The sequence below is a fragment of the Berghia stephanieae genome, chromosome 12 (assembly GCF_034508935.2).
Source record: "Berghia stephanieae isolate SIO BIC M18660-M18661 chromosome 12, UCSD_Bste_1.3, whole genome shotgun sequence".
NCBI classification, from domain to species: domain Eukaryota; kingdom Metazoa; phylum Mollusca; class Gastropoda; order Nudibranchia; family Aeolidiidae; genus Berghia; species Berghia stephanieae.
In genome coordinates this window covers 20,073,196-20,093,195 of record NC_088371.1, presented here as the reverse complement: position 1 = coordinate 20,093,195, position 20,000 = coordinate 20,073,196, and the positions used below count along the sequence as shown (strand labels likewise).

Sequence of the window (20,000 nt, the reverse complement as noted above, 5' to 3'; positions counted from 1 at the left end):
AATTATTTTTACACGTATTATTGGTTTAACCCTCTCCATACCAACTATAGGAAAATGGTCACATTCGTTACGATACAACCAACACTTATCTCATTCAAATTTCTTTTGTACATCATAAAATTTAAAGAAAAGGAACAGTATGATGTAGAGCATTTTGCTAAAGCAAATTATGTATCGCAAGAACTTACTGCTATTGTGTTTGAGTGATAAAAAAATATTTTTGTGTTAGTTGGGTGTGAAGTTTTGGGAATATCCTGAAAATGGCTGGCAAGGAGAGAGTTAATGAAAATAATAAAACTGTTAAAAACCCTTAAGAAATAATTGTTGTATTCATTTATTCAAATCTTTTTATTTGAGGACTTGTGGATTAAATACAGCATTTATTTGAGGACTTGTGGATTATAATACAGCAATTTATTTGAGGACTTGTGGATTATAATACAGCAATTTATTTGAGGACTTGTGGATTATAATACAGCAATTTATTTGAGGACTTGTGGATTATAATACAGCAATTTATTTGAGGACTTATGGGTTATAATACAGCAATTTATTTGAGGACTTATGGTTATAATACAGCAATTTATTTGAGGACTTGTGGATTATAATACAGCAATTTATTTGAGGACTTATGGGTTATAATACAGCAATTTATTTGAGGACTTGGATTATAATACAGCAATTTATTTGAGGACTTATGGTTATAATCAGCAATTTATTTGAGGACTTATGGTTATAATACAGCAATTTATTGAGGACTTGTGGATTATAATACAGCAATTTATTTGAGATATGGTTATACAGCAATTATTGAGATGGTTATAAACATTTTGGACTTGATATAATACAGCAATTATTTGAGGACTTTGGTTATAATACAGCAATTTATTTGAGGACTTTGGGTTATAATAGAATTTATTTGAGGACTTGTTAATACAGCAATTTATTGAGTTTGTTAATACAGCAATTATTTGAGGACTTGTTATAATACAGCAATATTTGAGGATTTGGTTATAATACACAATTTTGAGACTGGGTTATAATACAGCAATTTATTGAGGACTGTGGATTATAATACGCAATTTATTTAGACTTATGGGTTAAATACAGCAATTATTGAGACTTTGGTTATATCAGCAATTTATTTGAGGACTTGTGGATTATAATACAGCAATTTATTTGGGACTTAGGGTATAATAGCAATTATTGAGGACTTGTGTATAATACACAATTTATTGAGGACTTTGGTTATAATACAGCATTTATTGAGGATTTGGTTATAATACAGCAATTTATTGAGGACTTTGGTTAATACAGCAATTTATTTGAGGACTTGGTTATAATACAGCAATTATTGAGACTTTGTTATAATACAGCAATTTATTTGAGGACTTTGGGTTATAATACGCATTATTTGAGACTTGGGGGGGGGGATTTAATCAGCATTTGAGACTTGGTAATAAGCATTATGAGACGGTGAGGCTGTGGATTATAATACAGCAATTTATTTGAGGACTTATGGGTTATAATACAGCAATTTATTTGAGGACTTTGGGATTATAATACAGCAATTTATTTGAGGACTTGTGGATTATAATACAGCAATTTATTTGAGGACTTATGGGTTATAATACAGCAATTTATTTGAGGACTTTGGTTATAATACAGCAATTTATTTGAGGACTTGTGGTTATAATACAGCAATTTATTTGAGGACTTGTGGATTATAATACAGCAATTTATTTGAGGACTTATGGTTATAATATAGCAATTTATTTGAGGACTTGTGGGGTTATAATACAGCAATTTATTTGAGGACTTGTGGATTATAATACAGCAATTTATTTGAGGACTTGTGGTTATAATACAGCAATTTATTTGAGGACTTTATGGGTTATAATACAGCAATTTATTTGAGGACTTATGGGTTATAATACAGCAATTTATTTGAGGACTTGTGGATTATAATACAGCAATTTATTTGAGGACTTATGGGTTATAATACAGCAATTTATTTGAGGACTTGTGGATTATAATACAGCAATTTATTTGAGGACTTGTGGATTATAATACAGCAATTTATTTGAGGACTTATGGGTTATAATACAGCAATTATTGAGGACTTATGGGTTATAATACAGCAATTTATTTGAGGACTTGTGGATTATAATACAGCAATTTATTTGAGGACTTGTGGATTATAATACAGCAATTTATTTGAGGACTTGTGGATTATAATACAGCAATTTATTTGAGGACTTATGGGTTATAATACAGCAATTTATTTGAGGACTTGTGGATTATAATACAGCAATTTATTTGAGGACTTATGGGTTATAATACAGCAATTTATTTGAGGACTTGTGGATTATAATACAGCAATTTATTTGAGGACTTTGTGGATTATAATACAGCAATTTATTTGAGGACTTATGGTTATAATACAGCAATTTATTTGAGGACTTGTGGATTATAATACAGCAATTTATTTGAGGACTTTGGTTATAATACAGCAATTTATTTGAGGACTTGTGGATTATAATACAGCAATTTATTTGAGGACTTGTGGATTATAAACAGCAATTTATTTGAGGACTTGGGTTATAATCAGCATTATTTAGGACTATGGATTATAATCAGTCAAGTTATTTAGGATTTATTAATAACAGCTAAACTTTATTGAGGACTATTACTGGGTATAATACAGCAATTTATTTGAGGACTTAGGGTTATAATAACAGCATTTATTTGAGACTTATGGATTATAATACAGCAATTTTATTTGAGACTTGTGGATTATAATACAGCAATTTATTTGAGGACTTGTGGATTATAATACAGCAATTTATTTGAGGACTTGTGGATTATAATACAGCAATTTATTTGAGACTTGTGGATTATAATACAGCAATTTATTTGAGGACTTATGGGTTATAATACAGCAATTTATTTGAGGACTTGTGGATTATAATACAGCAATTTATTTGAGGACTTGTGGATTATAATACAGCAATTTATTTGAGGACTTATGGGTTATAATACAGCAATTTATTTGAGGACTTATGGGTTATAATACAGCAATTTATTTGAGGACTTGTGGATTATAATACAGCAATTTATTTGAGGACTTGTGGATTATAATACAGCAATTTATTTGAGGACTTGTGGATTATAATACAGCAATTTATTTGAGGACTTGTGGATTATAATACAGCAATTTATTTGAGGACTTGTGGATTATAATACAGCAATTTATTTGAGCTAAGGGTGTTTAAATCGGGCCAATCTTTTATAAATGTCATATCGTGACACTTCAGGGGTAGGTAACTCTTTGGGCGTATAACTGATATAAATGAACTCTAGCTCAAGGTATTTATATTTTCTAAAAGCGCTTAAAATTCTCTTTAAAATGAATCCAGACTAAATTCTTAACCCCTGGGTTCACCCAATATCTCAATTGGTAGAGCACTAGCAACGCACGCAAAAGAACCAGGTTCAATCACGGATAAAGTCCCACCCTCGTCCTCCTCGTTCACCCAGCAGAGATTGAGTAGTTGGGTCTGGAAAATCATTTGCGATAGTCTATCTTTCTATCCAAAGAGTAGCAAGCAATCGCTACTGTCTGCTAAAACTCCAGCTCCGTGGCTCTAATGGCTCTGCTGAACTATTTTTATATTTTTGTTGGATTTATTTTATCAGACCCTATTTGAGTTTACGTGTTGTATTGAACAGGATGATTGTAGTATTAAGTTTGGAAAACCAAGTTTCATAATATTTCTGACCAATTGTCGGACAAAAAAAATGTAATAATCGCCTTACAGGCGTCATGTCTTGTTCTACTGCCTAGTGTTGCTGTTGGCTTGGGAACCATTGTAAAGCTCGTTGAGCACATTTTTATTACGCTTTAATAATATAGAGGCTCAATTTGATTAGCGAGACCTCTCTGTATTTGTCATTTATACGTTAATATGCGTGCTTTGTTAAAAGTAATTTGCAATAAATTTTGAATCAAGGGACTTAATCCGAGTGAATTAACAACAGGACATACGATATTTCACGATTACCTCCTTTTCATTAAAAAAAAAAACCCTCGTATTTTACAGATTTTAAATACAATGTAGTCCTTCATAGCTTTGCGGCCCACGAAGTCTGTGTTTATCACGGTTTCTAAACAATGAAACGGACAATAGCAAGTTCTTTCTACCCTTTGGATAGGACTTGGGTCGATTGCAAAGTATTTTCCATCAGATCAGTCAGACCCGGCCACCTTGTCAGCGTTGAGTGGACAGGGTGGGCAGAAAAGAAATTGTCAACTTAATCCGGAATCGAACTCGGTCTCTTTGCGCTTGAAAGGAGTACCTACTCTACCATCTGAGATATCGGGACGATAGCTTTTACAGATAAAGAAAAAATGAATATTATAGTATTTTTAAAATTTTTTTTTGTTCTTCTTTGTTTCTCATTACAAAGATGTACACGTATCAATTTGTGTGTGTGTGTGTGTGTGTGTGTGTGTGTGTGTGTGTATATAGATAGTAAGCTTTTGATTTAGAAGCTAACAACATTGCCATCCGGAAGTATAACGGATCAACACACAAAACTCTGTGTAACCATGAACTTTTATAGTCTGGATAATACAATTAAGTGAGAATTACTCATAAACGTGGATGGCAAAAAAACATTCACAACGACCAGCGGACGTCAACTTCATTCTATATATAGGTGCCTCAGCGCGTAGCCATCATTAACTTATAGATAGTTCGAGGATGACGTCATTCAGGTCTTTGTTATTGTTTTTTGCCATCCGCGTTCATGAGTAATACTCACTGAACTGTATTAACCTGACTATTAACGTTCATGGATACACAGTTTTGTCTGTTGGTCCGTTATACTTCCGGATGGCAATGTTATGAGCTTCTTCGCCAAGCCCATACTATCTATAGCCTGACACGAGAACCGTCGCCATCGTTATGTTATAGCCTGACACTGAAACCCAAAAGGACTGATATTTTGACGTCATTGTTTGGTTTTTGCACCGCCTAGTGAGTTGTCGTTAGTAGTGCTCATGGAAACAAGTGGTCCCATTGGTTGAACTATTAAATAGATAGTTTGCGCTTGGCTAAGAAGCTCATAACATTGCCATCCGGAAGTATAACGGACCAACACACAAAACTGTGTGTATCCATGAACGTTTATAGTCGGGTTAATACAATTCAGTGAGCATTACTCATAAACGCGGATGGCAAAAAACAATAACAAAGACATGAGTGACGTCATCTTCGAACTATCTATACAACTCACGATGTGTTTTCTTTTGTGGCAAAAGACTGGCATTTTGACATTCATTTTTTGGTCAGTGTCAGGCTATAACTTTACGAAGGCCACGCGAGAACCCACTAGGACTTGTAGTTTGACGTTTTTAGGCTTGTGTAACGTCTAATGAGTTGTCGTTAGTGTAGCTCAAAGAAACAAGGGATCCCATTGGTTGAACTATTGAGTACAACTCACAATTTGTTTTCTTTTGTGGCCAAAGACTTGTCTTTTGACGTCGTTTTTTGGTCAGTGTCAGGCTATAAGATTACCATAGCTTCGCTCAGCGGCACGCTGTCTTGTTTTGTCCAAAAAAAAAGTCAACCGAAGTTAAACATGATCAATGGTTAGATAGGTGTCAGTGATGGTGGAAAATACTTGTCCCAATGATGTGTCCTTGGTCAAGACAGTTTACACAGATGAACCCACTGAGCACATGTGTTCATGAGTACCTGGTTTTACTGAACAGATAGTATGCGCTTGGCTAAGAAGCTCATAACATTGCCATCCGGAAGTATAACGGACCAACACACAAAACTGTGTGTATCCAAGAACGTTGAAAGTCATGTTAATACAGTTCAGTAAGCATTACTCATAAACGCGGATGGCAAAAAACAATAACAAAGACCTGAGTGACGTCATCTTTGAACTTTCTATAGATTATGAGAGTGTTTATATAAAAAGGACGCCAAAGAGGCAAACTGTACTGTATAAAATTAATATACGGTCCATATGGCCTTATAGTGGAATATAAGAAACATTAGGAAGCTCACTGAACATGGTATATCCGTGGAAATGCGCTATATAAATCTTTACATTTATTGTATTATGAAACGAAAACATTGAGATCAAGGGAAAAGATTTGCCCAGTTGATAGAGCAGTGGCTTTACAAGGTTCAGGTGTCGGCGCGAGTCAAATCAAGCTTGTTTTGGGAAACCTCTCCGTCCACGTATTGCAAAATAGGGCAAGCGTCCTGTCCAAATGGTAGCAAACAATTATTAATAATAATAATAATAATAATAATAATAATACTTTATTGCATCCCAAAAAGGAAATTTTTTGTACAGACGTGTTATAATTTACACATAAGGTAAAAATACAATGGAAATAGGATGTATATATATAAAAAAGGAGCAGCTCTATAACCAGAGCTGCGCTTTATAATATGAATAATTTCAACACTGTAAAATAGTTAAAACTGTCACTATAAATTGAAAATTGAAAAGATTGCAAAACAAATAAATTAATATTTATATTTTTAAAAAGTAAAAATGAGAAATAATTATATAAAATGATTATTGCTTGTTGTTATAAAGCCTAATACTGGACGGCAGAAAAGATTTTCGGTGTCTCTCTGTTTTCGTTGAAATAGAGAAAGGGCGACCACTTCTTTCTGACATAATAATTGATGGTCTTAGTGGATGATACTGGTCATTTAATATTTTAGTTATTTTATTTATACAAAATTTCTCGTATAAAAGATCTACATCGTCAACATCATTTATATAGCGTTTAATGGATTTTTTAATATTTGAATTTATTTTGTTCCTTTCCACTGCTAAGCAATTGCCTCCCCAAGCTGTTATACAAAATGACAAAACACTTTCGATTACTGCTCTATAAAATAATGTGCAGAGGGTTTTATCTATTCTAAACTGAGAGAGTTTTGATAAAAAATATGTACGTCTGCACATCTTATGCCTAATTATTTTCAAGTGTTCATCCCACTTGAGCCTGTCATCAATCGTTACACCAAGGTATTTGTAGTGAGGAACTCGCTGGACGAATTGGTCCTTTAATTTTAACGGTTCTATCGGTTCCTTCACTCTCCTAAAGTCAATCACTAGCTCCTTTGTCTTGCTTATGTTAAGCTCTAGGTGGTGGGCATCACACCAAGACACAAATCTATCAATTTCTTGCCTATAAGCCACTTCGTTGCCATTTGTTATGAGGCCTTGAAGAGCGGTGTCATCTGCAAACTTTATTAAAGGTACACTCAGGTTTTGACTTCTACAGTCATTCGTGTATATTGTGAATAATACAGGGGACAATACACAACCTTGAGGAGCCCCAATATTTGTAGTTATACAGGAAGATTTGTTTTGTCCTAATTGAACATATTGTGCTCTCTCCGTAAGAAATTCGAGCACCCAAGCAATTATATACTTGTTTAAATTCAGACTAGTCAATTTTTGAACAACCAACTGAGGTTGCATTGTATTGAACGCTGAAGAAAAATCTGCAAAAAGCAATCTGCAATAGCTCCTAGCGTGATCTAGATGCCTGTAGATGTTGTTTGTAAACAGCAAAATGGCATCCTCTACGCCACGTCCTGGTTTGTAAGCAAATTGATGACTATCACTCAATGGCATAAACTGATTCCTAATTTTAACAAGAACAAGTTTTTCTAAAGATTTCATGACTATTGAAGTCAGTGCAACAGGTCTGAGATCGTTCATAGTTTCAAGTTTTTCTTTTTTTGGAACAGGAATAATTTTTGAAGTTTTCCAAATTTCAGGGATCGAAACGCATTGGAGGGACCAGTTAAAAATATGTGTATAAATGGGGGAAAGCTGGTGGGCACATTCTTTTAATAGTTTTCCTTTCAATCCATCCGGCCCAGCAGCCTTCCTCTCGTTTAGTTTCGAAAATACGAATCTCGTTTCCTCTTCACTGACCTCAATAGTCATTTCATCTTCCAAAGCCCTGTCTAATTTATGTTTTTCATTTTCAATATCAAATTTGTTTGCTGTGTCGAAACGTGAATAAAATTTATTTAAAGTTTCAATTTCGATATCTTCTGATATAATCGTGGGCTTTGGATTATAGTTAACAGCAGTTTTAAGCCCCCGCCACGTGTCCCGTATATCCCCAGAAGAAAAGCATTTTTCAATTTTATTTTTGTACTTATCTCTACAACTAGATATTACCCTCTTTATCTCTTTTTGTTTTGTTTTCACATCTTTTTTGTTTCCACTAGTATAGAGAGTTTTCTTTTGGTTCAATAAAAGTTTTAGATCTTTTGTTATCCAAGGCTTGTTGTTAGGATAATATTTATTTCTTTTTTACAAGACACTAGCTGTTCACAGAATTTTAAATACTCACTCACACAGTCATTCAGCTCATCCACACTATCACATGATTCGATAAAAACATTCCAGTCAGTGCATTCAAAACAACCACGCAAATCTTCACACACACTTCCATTCCAGATCTGTACACTTTTCTTTACTGGTTTTACACGTTTAAAAACAGGGCGGTAGGTGGGGAGTAGCAAGAGCATGCAGTGGTCAGATAAACCTAATGGGGCACGGGGTAAACATTTATAACTATTTTTAATATTACACAGGAATAAATCTAATGTTTTTTTGTCCCTTGTCTCGCAGTCCACGTATTGATGAAGTCCCGGGAGAGTAAAATCGTTACATTGGTTAAAATCGCCAGTGACCATCAATACGGCATCGGGTGACTTAATTAGAATGTCCTGTATTTCTTTCCTCAAAATATTTTTCGCTGTGGTGTTGTCTGATGATGGTGGAATGTAGACGTTGATGATGATGACATGAGTATATTCCCGGGGTAGATAATATGGTCGTGACGAAACAGTAATAAATTCAATATCATCGTCACAATACATTTTCTTTATCTGACAGTTATTGGGGTGGCACCATTTGTTGTTAATATATGTGCACACCCCACCCCCAGTTCGTTTATTTACATTAGTCCGATCTCCTCGAAATAGTGAATATTGTTCAATATTAAAACATGATGATGGTATGTGAGGAGATAGCCAAGTCTCTGTTAACGCTATTATATTGTTGTCTGTATAATGCTATAGAACCAGGATAAACTCCGACTTCATAGGCCTTGTAGCTTCTGACAGGCTTATTTTGTTTCCCTGTTACCTAATAGTGCGGGGGTCCCGATAGCTCAGTTGGAAGAGCACTCGCTTCATCCGCAAAGGGACCGAGATCGACCCCGAGTGCAATTTCAAGCTTAGCTCAACCTTTCCTTACCAACAACAAGAAAATCATCAGACCAACTTTTCATTGAAAACACTTAAAGATTTTGCTTATTTGAGACATACGTTCTTTTTTTTTTAATCTGAGGTGTATTTTCATAATTCTACACCTTTTGGAAACCCCTGTACTTCTATAACCATACAAATTAAATAGTATAGCGCAACGCATTTGATAATGTTTTACATATTACCCCAGTTGGCCATATAGAACTATGTTTCTATCCCATACAGTACCAGTCGCCTGTAAGGCGTCCTTTCTACATTAATTTTGATTCATAAAACATATTACTGAAAAGATTCTCTCCCATAACTAGCACAACCGTTGTAGCAAATAGAAAGAAAATAAGTCATTGATATATAAATTATTAAATTTATTACATATTTAAAAGCATGATTATTTTTCAGTATATTGACATGCATACAGACATAGATATCATATTATATGTCTTTTGTCCAAGTCCATTTTATCAAACTTTTCCTCTAGTCGAACGCCTCTATGCTTTACTTTTGTGGGCTGCAAAAAAAAAATATAAAAAAAAAAAAAGAACACAATCAAAATACAGTAATAATTATTATTAAAATGGAAATTTGAATGAATCGATTGATTATCAAAAGTATTTCTTGAGGTTCCAGGTTTGAGAGTTGGTTTTTTTTCCGAAATGAGGGTAATTAAAAACCGATGGAATTTTGAGGACGAGTTTTCTGGCTAAACTAAATACTTGTCTTTTAAGAGTAAGACAATTAGCTGGTAATGCTAAGAGAATGATTGTAACTCGTCCACCTCTTTCACATCGACAGCTCATTTGTTTCAATAAAGCTGGCAAATATCGTTGTCGAGCTAAAATACGCTTCAACATTCATGACGTTACTTCCCTCGTAGAGATGCAAGGTAACTTAGTAACTGGCTCTAAATTATCGGAACAATGGCGGACGCCCTTATGAAATATTTCTCCGACGAGCATAAAAGTGTATCCAGAGGAAAAAAAAATATTATAAATATGATCATGTTTTGACTTTTATACATTCTGATCACAAGACATATGAAAATTTCTAGCCAGCATGAAGAATAAAAAGTACCGGTTTTCTTTGTTTAGTACCACGATGGCCGCCGGTGCTGGGCGACATGACATCAGACTATTGAATCCAATTGAGGCGAGAGAAATAAAATAATAATATATTGAGTAACTAAATTTAAACTTCAATATTATATATACTATTTGGACACCCCTAAACAAAACATAAACACACCAGGAAACACAAGGATATGGTAACATAATTTATTTATTGATAGAAGGAGCAAAACCGAAAGGCAATAGTAGTGTTAACATTAGGATGAGAGCTTAATGATTGCATCAAAATCTAACCACAGATGTCATAGCATCACATAATATTAGACCATCCACCTTAGAACAGAATAGAGAAGAAAGGACGTGACATCAACCCCCTTAAATCATTGGGAGTGTCTATGTAATCAGTCCGTCGGAGTATCTACTAATCATGAATAGGTTAAATAAAGGTGGCATTACTATTTCAGTAACAGACTGTATAGGCAGATTCTTGTGATTACGTGACGTAAAAGAGCGCCGATGGATGATCTTTATTGAAGACCAGCATGTATTTAGACTAGAAAATAAAAAAACCATCAATCTGAGAGCAGAAGATCAATGACACAATGTTTGTATTCAGAAGAGTAATTTTACACTCCCAATGAAATAGGAACCAGTTATTTGACGTCACACTTTTCTTCCCTAGTTTAACGGGGTGTCTTAGATGCTCCAAATTGAATTCATAAAGAATGTCAAAAAGTTGGAATATGTTGCTGTTAACAAGAAACGAAATTTATTAGAGAAATGCCAGAAGACAATTTTTTTTTTTTTCCCGAGATGAGGACTTTGAACCCATAACCCAACTGTTATGACACCTCGACCTGGCCACGAGAAATGCACTCTGAAATCGACGCGATCTGCTATGCATTTTATTTCTTGATTTTATCAAAACGGTTGTCTTCTCTACTCATGTATTTTTCTGCGTTAAATTAATATGTTGTATTGGAAACAGCAGATATCCTTTCACTGGGTTTGTTAGATCTGGTGGAAAGTGCTTTTCGATAGATTAGCGCCTTATCCAAACAGGAGCAAGCAATAGGATGCAATAGTCATAGCGTCACTTCCTTCCTAATGACGCATGGTAACTTAGTAACACTGGCTCTAAACTATCGGAAGAATGGCGGACGCCCTTATGAAAAATTTCTCCGACGAGCATAAAAGTGTATCCAGAGGAGAAAAACATTATAAATATGATCTTGTTTTGACTTTTATACATTCTTATCACAAGACATATGAAAGGTTCTAGCCAGCTTGAAGAATAAAAAGTAATGATTTTCTTTGTTTAGAACCAAGATGGCGGGCGTTGCCGGGCGGCGTGACATCAGACTACTGAATCCAATTGCTGTTGTCCGTTTATTCTTATAGAAATCTGGACAATATTCGACTCTCTGGACCTTGTGGGTCAGAAGGACTACCTGGAGATTTCAGCCATATGGAAATGCCATTCACAGAATAAATCAATGGCTCTATATCTATGTGCGGCTATATGGTCTTGTGGTATGACACTCGCTTTCGGATCGGAAGGTCCTGGGTTCGAACCTCGCTCGGTGCATAGTTGAGTCCTTGGAGAAGGCTCTTTACTCACATACTCTCACCGTACTCAGGTGTAAAATGAGTACCTGGCCGTCAACAGCGTTGTCTCTGTCCAAAAAAAAAATGTAATATCGCCTAACAGGCGTCATGGCCCGTCCAAAATGTTATATGTTACCGTTGGCCAGGGACCCCTTGTAAAGCGCTTTGAGCACGTTTAGAGGATATTGCGCTATATAAAAGCTCAAATTAAGAGAAAAATTATGTATAGCAGTGTATGAAATGGATTTACCAAAAATGTAATGGTGTACGTAGCAATTTTAGTTTTATCTGCTTTAAATAATGTATTTACATAATATCTATTAGAGACTGATCGAAATAATAATAATTAAAGGTTATCACAATATTATTTATAGACAGGCTGACGTCTTGTCCTTGAAGATGTGGAAAAGATAGTGGGAAGACGGGAACATCCATCTGCTTGTTGCAATGGTTAAAAGAAGGAAACTTGCATGGTTGTGAGACTTGGTCAAACACAACAACTGGTGAAAGACAGTTATTATGCAAGGCACGGAAAAGATGAAAGGAAGACACTAGGAAATAAGTCTGGATAACGTTCAGGAATTTAAGCGCTTAGAGTCTGGTGTCTAGGAGTTATAGCTCTATATACGTTTTCAGCGTTATTATTATTATTATTATTGTTATTATTATTATTATTATTATTATTATTATTATTATTATTATTATTATTATTATTATTATTATTGATTGGATTCAATATAGTCTGATGTCACGTCCGCCCAGCAAGAGCAGCTTGGTTCTAAACGAAGAAAATAGGTACTTTTTATTCTTCATGCTGGCTAGAATTTTTGTCACATGTAATGTAATCAGAATGTATAAAAGTCAAAACATGATCAGATTTATAATGTTTTTCTCCTCTGGATACACTTTTATGCTCGTCGGAGAAGTTTGTATGTCATAAAAGCGTCCGCCAATGTTCCGACAGTTTAGAACCAGTTACTAAATTACTATGCGTCATTACGAGGGAAGTGACGTCACGACTGTTGAAGCCTATTGAAAGGATTGACGTTATACGAGTTGATAGAGAAGGCCAATGACGGACATGTGTGGCACCGGAGTGTTAAGACTTCAACCTGCCCCCCCCCCCCCCCCCCGCCCCCTCCCATCCCCACTCTTTCCAGTATAAGTAAGTAACATCGTGTTTTGCAATATAAAATAAAATACGTTATACACCTTTTTTTTTTTTAGAAAATCGGAATTCTTAACTCTGATTTTCTATATAGCGTAACAACCTCTTGGTATGCCCAAAGTGCTTTACAAGTAGTCAAAAGCCAACGAAAACACTTAACATGACACCACTACATTATTTTTACGACAGAGTCAACGTTGCTGACAAATTTGGGAGCAGGCACTGGTGTAAGATTAAGATATATAAAAAGTATGTATGAATCGTACCAGACAAAGGAAGAAAGAAAAAAAACATAAAACATCCTAAACACTCAGTCTCGAACCTCAGATTTCCTGATCACCATTTAGACGTGCTACCATTAAATCGCCCCAACTATCGAGTAATCTCTGTGGTGTACTGGTAGCACGTCGTGAAGTGAAAGTTTGAGGAAATGGAAAAAAGAAAGAAAGAGAGAGAGAGAGAGAGAGAGAGAGAGAGAGAGAGAGAGAGAGAGAGAGGAGAGATAAGTTTGGATCGTTGGATATCATGTGAAATAAAGTGAGGTGAAAGTTTGATGAATTTTTTGAAAAGAGAGAGAGAAAGATAGATAGATTGATAGATAGATAGATAGATAGAGAGAGAGAGAGAGAGAGAGAGAGAGAGAGAGAGAGAGAGAGAGAGGGACTTAAAGGGAAAGATGATAGAGAGATAAAAGAGGAGGAGAAGAAAGAGACGAAATGAGGACGGAGCTTTTTTTAACGGGGAAGGGAGGGGGGGGGGCGTAACTAAGAGGCGACAAGAGCGAATTCACTAAGTCAAAATCATAACAATACGTTAAATCTAAAACTCAATGACAACTACAGTAGAACAATTGTATAACAGGTCTGGATATAACAGGACTCGGTTATAAAAGGGATTTTAAGCTGGTCCCAACATGGTCTATTGTTATGACACTCGCTTTCGGATCGGAAGGTCCCAGGTTCGAGCCTCGCTCGGCACATAGTTGAGCCCTTGGAGAAGGCTCTTTACTCAAATTCTCTCACCGTACTCAGGTGCAAAATGAGTATATGGCCTAAAAATTGTAATATCGCCTAACAGGCGTCATGTCCTGTCCTAAATGTTGAATGTTGCCATTAACCAGGGACCCCTTGTAAAGCGCGTGGAGCACGCTTAATGGATATTGCTCTATATAAAAGCTAACTTTTTTTTCTGTGTTATATCGATAATCTACTGTACAATTCTACTTACACAATGAATTTCTGATTGAGTCCAATTTTTTGGCGTGTTTTTTTCTAATGAGTTTGATTATCTTTAATGTCTGGTAGGCCACCCATCTTTTGTTTGACGTCACAACCCAGATCTGGAACATTCTCTTCATGATCATCTTACTCGTCCTCCAAAATTGTTTCTTGTCCTGGTCCACAAACCATCTCATTCTGAAATCGTCCTCTCTTTGGTAGTCTCTTTCATCGATATCATATTCCTCGTCACTATAACTCTGATCCTGATCCATGAAATGATCAGCTTGATTTTCGTTATCCATCTCCTCACTGTCTTCATCCTTATTACCATCATCAAAGTCGTCTATGAAGCCATCATCATTATTCATCTCATCATCATTGTCACCACCACCACCACCACCACCACCACCACCACCACCACCACCACCACCACCATCATCATCATCATCATCATCATCATCATCATCATCATCATCATCCTCCTCCCCCTCATCATCATTAGAGTCTTCATCACTGAGTTCCTCGGCGCGTTGGACATTTACTCTCTCAAGTTCATCTGGAAGAGTAAAAAACAAACAAGGAGGTATTGAGTTGCATAAAACAAGAGCTTTTACCGCGAAGCATAAAATAGTATAAAGTATAAAATAAACCAAACTGTCTTGGTTTGGACACCATACTCGACACGATAGCCTAAGCAGGACAGTCCTACAGGGCACAGTCGAAGGCCAGCGCAGAAGAGGGCGCCAAAGGAAGATGTGGCTGGACAATAAAAAAGAATGGACAGAGATGTCGGTTCCGGAGCTGCTACATAGGGCTAGCAAAAGGCAGGCATGGAGGAAGACTGTAACTTCTGCTTCACGCAAGTCCCCCCCCCCCCCCCACGACCATCTGGTCATGGGATTGAGTGATTGAGAATTACAATTAAAGCACCCAAGAGAAAGTAAGACAAAGGGGAACTGGGAACAAATAGGGATCAGATGTATAATCCAAGAGCATACCACCAATGTACTTAGTTTGAGATCACCTATAAGTGTCATTCGGACACAAGCACAAAATCCAACAAAGAGGAAAACACTCAGATGCTTACATTATACATTAAAAATAAATATAATACATAACAGTGAGATGATTTCCAAGGAAAAGAATACCATCTCTCAAAACAATAACTGTGCATTTGACTGTTTCCCTCCCAGCCAGGACTCCGGCCAGGGCCAGGACAAAACCAAGTAATCTCATTCCAAGACAAAGACAGAAAGCATGTTGGAAAACAGACATAGGGGAATAGAAGACACATTATGGACCCCCTGCCCGCTACGGGAGGTCAGGATCCCCACCCAGTTTCTAGTTCGTGATAAATCTAAAGAATTCATTCCTTCTTACAACGGTAGAATGAGTAACTAGACCGGCCTTCCATTACAAAAAAATTGTAGAATTACAAAATTCTGGCTCCAATTTTGGAGCTCCATGAGCTTGTACGGTTATTTGGTATGGCACTAGCTTTCAGATCGGAAGGTCCTGGGTTCGAGCCTCACTCGGCGCATAGTTGAGTCCTTGGAAAAGGCTACTTACTCACATTCTCTCACCATACTCATGTGTAAAATGAGCACCTGGCCGTTAACAACGTTGTCACTGTCAGAAAAAATTGTAATATCGCCTAGCAGGCGCCATGACTTGTTCTACTTGTTACGTGTTACTGTTTGTCACAGACCCTTTGTAAAGATCTTTGAGTACGTTTAGTGGATATTGCTCTATATAAGAGATTAATCTCTAAGTCATTGAAATGTATTGAAAATGAAGGTTGAAACCCGGATTATTTGGTAAGTTCTAATCCATGTAAAGGTAAATTGTCTCATTAGTCAACAATAGCGGCTTTAATCTTTAACTCTTCATAATCACAACTTTTAAAATTATCAAATAGGGAGGTCTAAGTAACATAAACAGAATTGAATGAGGTAACATTTCTAAAGTGAGTTAGCAGAGATCAGAATACATAAATAAGAATTGATAAAACAGATATCAACATTTATCTAGCGCATCTCCGCGTATTTATCGTTCTCAATGCAAATCTATTGCTCTTTGTAAAATCGTAGGAAGTATATCTAGTTTTTTTTTAATTGTTTAACAGATGCCAACACGGATTTAGAAAAGTACGCCCTTGCAAAACTCTGTTACTACAAGTAATGAATGATTTAAATATATGTGTAGATAAAAAAAATACATTATTGATATTACATATTTGGATTTCAGGAAAGCATTCGATTCCATGCCACACAAAACTTTATTTTTTTATACGTAATGGTTTTGGAATTACAGGTAATATTTATAAATGGATAGTATCTTTGAGACATAAAATTATAATTCAATTGATATTTTAAGAATGGCATTGCTAAAGAACTCACCAACATACTATTTGATTTCAATGAATAATGTACCGTGACATTGGATATCAATTGCACTTTGTATACTATTAGTTAATTGAAACTCTCGAAAGTATAAATGTGGAATTTCAAAATGAATGTTAAAATCGAAAATTCTACCACGAACCTTGACTATGACAATTACTTGTGTCTTAGAAACGTGTTTGATAATTCGAAATAGTGATTAGGTATGTAAAATTGTCAAATTAACAATAAATGCTGTTTACATAACTTCGAAAATTTGTATGCAAGAAAGGTTCACAGAGCGTTTAAATGTTTTTAAAGTCTCATAGCTCTTTAACGATGCGATATTCCCCAGCCGGTTAAAATACACGTTACAAACTCAACTACATCAAAGTACAGTAATCCATTTCCTCTGTCTTGTCATGTAAAGAGACTCGCTCAATCTAACAGGGTTGACTAGATCATGTATTTAATATATCAATAATATTTACGTACAGGCCAAGAGAAATATAATCTCAGCGTTTAGTTTTATATATATCACACTATCTCCTAAATGTGCTCAAAGAATTTTAAAAAGACAACAGCAACACGTAAGAAGGCGAGTTACAGCGTCAATAATATAATTGTTTCGACAGCGACAGCACTGTTACCGGACTGGTACTCATTTTACGCTTGGGTCCGGTGAGAGATTGGAAGAGAATACTTTACCAACAGCTAACTTGGCGCCGCTTAGAACTAGATTCGAACCAGATAGTTATTTGTCCGAATGCACAAGACCATTAGCCTGCATAAATACAATCAATATGTCATGTCGTAAACCTCACTATCATGGTTTTCACCATGCTCAGTGCGCTTAACCTCACAATATAAATCACATCCCTAGCAGGCCACATGAACTAATATCACCACAACAAATAATACAAGGCAGATCCCAACGTCTATGGCGCACTTTACATGGAACTCGCAATAACGAGGAAATGAATGCTGGAGGTAAGCATTGATGAAGGATCTAAAAACTGAAGACAGTGGGAACAGTAGTGAATGTGTTAAATTGTATCTTCAGCACCATTTTCCCTCAATTTGCATATACTCGTAATTAATTACACCACAACAAGGATTTAATTATTTTTTTAAAATGAGCTTTATACAGAGCAATATCCACTAAATGTGCTCAAAGCGCTTTACAAGGGGTCCCTGGTCAACAGCAACATTTAACATGTAGGACGGGACATGACGCCTGTTAGGCTATATTACAATTTTTCGGACAAAGACAACGCTGTTAACGGCCAGGCACTCATTTTACACCTGAGTACGGCGAGAGAACGTGAGTAAAGAGCCTTTTCCAAGGTCTCAACTATGCGCCCAGCTGAGCGCGAGGCTTGAACCCAGGAACTTCCGATCCGAAAGCGAGTGTCATACCACTAGACCACATAGCCACACCATAGCCGGATTCAATTTATGAATTAAAAAAGTATATTGCGCGATAACTTGGGGCAGCCAATACAAAAACCTCAGATTTAATTCTACAACTAACAAAGTTAATAATTCTTTTAGGACGACTATGACTACAAAATGACCAAGCAGAATTTTGATATCTTGAAAATTTGATTTTAGCACACAGACGGTGAGTGAACAGGAATAATAGCATTGTGGAACAAAATTTTGCCAACCATTAGGAACCCTTAGTCCTATATCTTTGAAATTAAAATGATATCAACATTCCTTTGAAAACTTTGTAGACACATGTGCATTGATTATGTTTCTGCAAGTTTTAAATCTGTAGATTGAAATTTGCAGAAAATATGAATGTTTTAAATTATTACAATTTTAAATGTCGAGAAAAACGCAAAACTAAGCAAATAAATAAATAACAATTCATTAACATCAAAATATACAAATGTAGATAGATAGATAGATAAATAGATAGATATATATATAGATAGATAAATAGATAGACAGACAAATAAACAGGTAGAAAGATTGACAGACGGATAGACTAAGAAATAGAAATATAGACATATATAAAGATGACGTATCGAAATTAAAATCACATACCATCTAATGTTTCTTCCAGTTGATCTACGAAATTCTCAAAAAGGTTGGCCATAACGAATAAATGATGTTTAATTGTAAAGTTTCTTTCGAGACGAATCTGATGAACAAAATTTCGAATGATTTGATTCTGTGGTGTCAAATTCAATGTTTTCCCTGGCTTGACCAATGACTTAGCCAATCAAAACGTTGCCACATGTTGAATTGGTCGGGAGTGGGTGGACACTGCTTTGGTTGATGTCGATGAATAGAAAACAACGTGGTGTTGGTAGTGACCACCTTGTCCAATTGTATTACCTAGAATGGACACTGCAGGGGTAGATATGTCAAAGAATAGAAAACAACGTGGTGTTGGTAGTGACCAGCTTGTCCAATTGTATTACCTGTGTATTGTGCGGCTATGTGGTCTAGTGGTATGACACTCGCTTTCGGATCGGAAGGTCCTGGGTTCGAGCCTCGCTCGGCGCATAGTTGAGTCCTTGGAAAAGACTCTTTACTCACATTCTCTCACCGTACTCAGGTGTAAAATGAGTACCTGGTCGTTAACAGCGTTGTCTTTGTCTGAAAAATTGTAATATCGCCTAACAGGCGTCATGTCTCTTCCTACATGTTCAATGTTGCTGTTGACCAGGGACCCCTTGTAAAGCGCATTGAGCACGTTAAGTGGATATTGCTCTATATAAATGCTCAATTTCTTTTTTTTTTAACCTAGAATGGTGTTTCTTTGATTGTGTGTAATAATTAAATCATACAGGCGGATTCTACAGAGCACGTTTTAGGATTTACTTTTTCAAACCAACTTTTGCCAAATTTCAAAATTGATGAATATTATAATGTTTGGTATCATTTTAAAGAGAATTTTAAGCTATTTCGGAAAATATAAATACCTTGAGCTAGAGTACATTTACACCAGTATATAAGCCCAAAGAGTTACCTACCCCTGTATGACATCTATAAAGGATTGGCCCGATTTTTTTTTAAAAAGAAGAGCTTTAATATAGCGCAATATCCACTAACATGTGCTCAAAGCGCTTTACAAGGGGTCCCTAGTCAACAGCAACATTTAACATGTAGGACGGGACATGCCGCCTGTTAGGCGATATTACAATTTTATCGGACCAAGACACTGTTGTTAACGGCCAGGTACTCATTTTACACTTGAGTACGGT

The 20,000-nt window shown here is 35.9% G+C and overlaps 2 protein-coding genes across 2 annotated transcripts in view; one reads left to right on the top strand and one right to left on the bottom strand.

Moving 5' to 3' along the window:
* The window catches only part of LOC144957521 (protein misato homolog 1-like), a 158,717-nt gene that overhangs the window by 70,420 nt on the left and 68,297 nt on the right, over positions 1-20,000 (top strand). The gene's annotated exons all lie outside the window — the stretch shown is intronic.
* Positions 9,478-14,766, bottom strand: LOC144958204 (uncharacterized). Its single transcript, XM_078890013.1, has 2 exons — positions 14,406-14,766; positions 9,478-9,846 (listed from the first exon to the last, which is right to left on the bottom strand). Exons 1-2 carry the CDS (start codon positions 14,764-14,766, stop codon positions 9,827-9,829), a joined length of 381 nt encoding a protein of 126 aa, XP_078746139.1. The 3' UTR covers positions 9,478-9,826.

Coding starts and splice junctions, on each gene's coding strand:
- LOC144958204 (XM_078890013.1), bottom strand. CDS start 14,766: ATGAATAATGATGATGGCTTCATAGACGACTTTGATGATGGTAATAAG. Junction 9,847..14,405: donor CTCAATCAGAAATTCATTGT/GTAAGTAGAATT, acceptor TTTTTTTTGCAG/CCCACAAAAGTAAAGCATAG.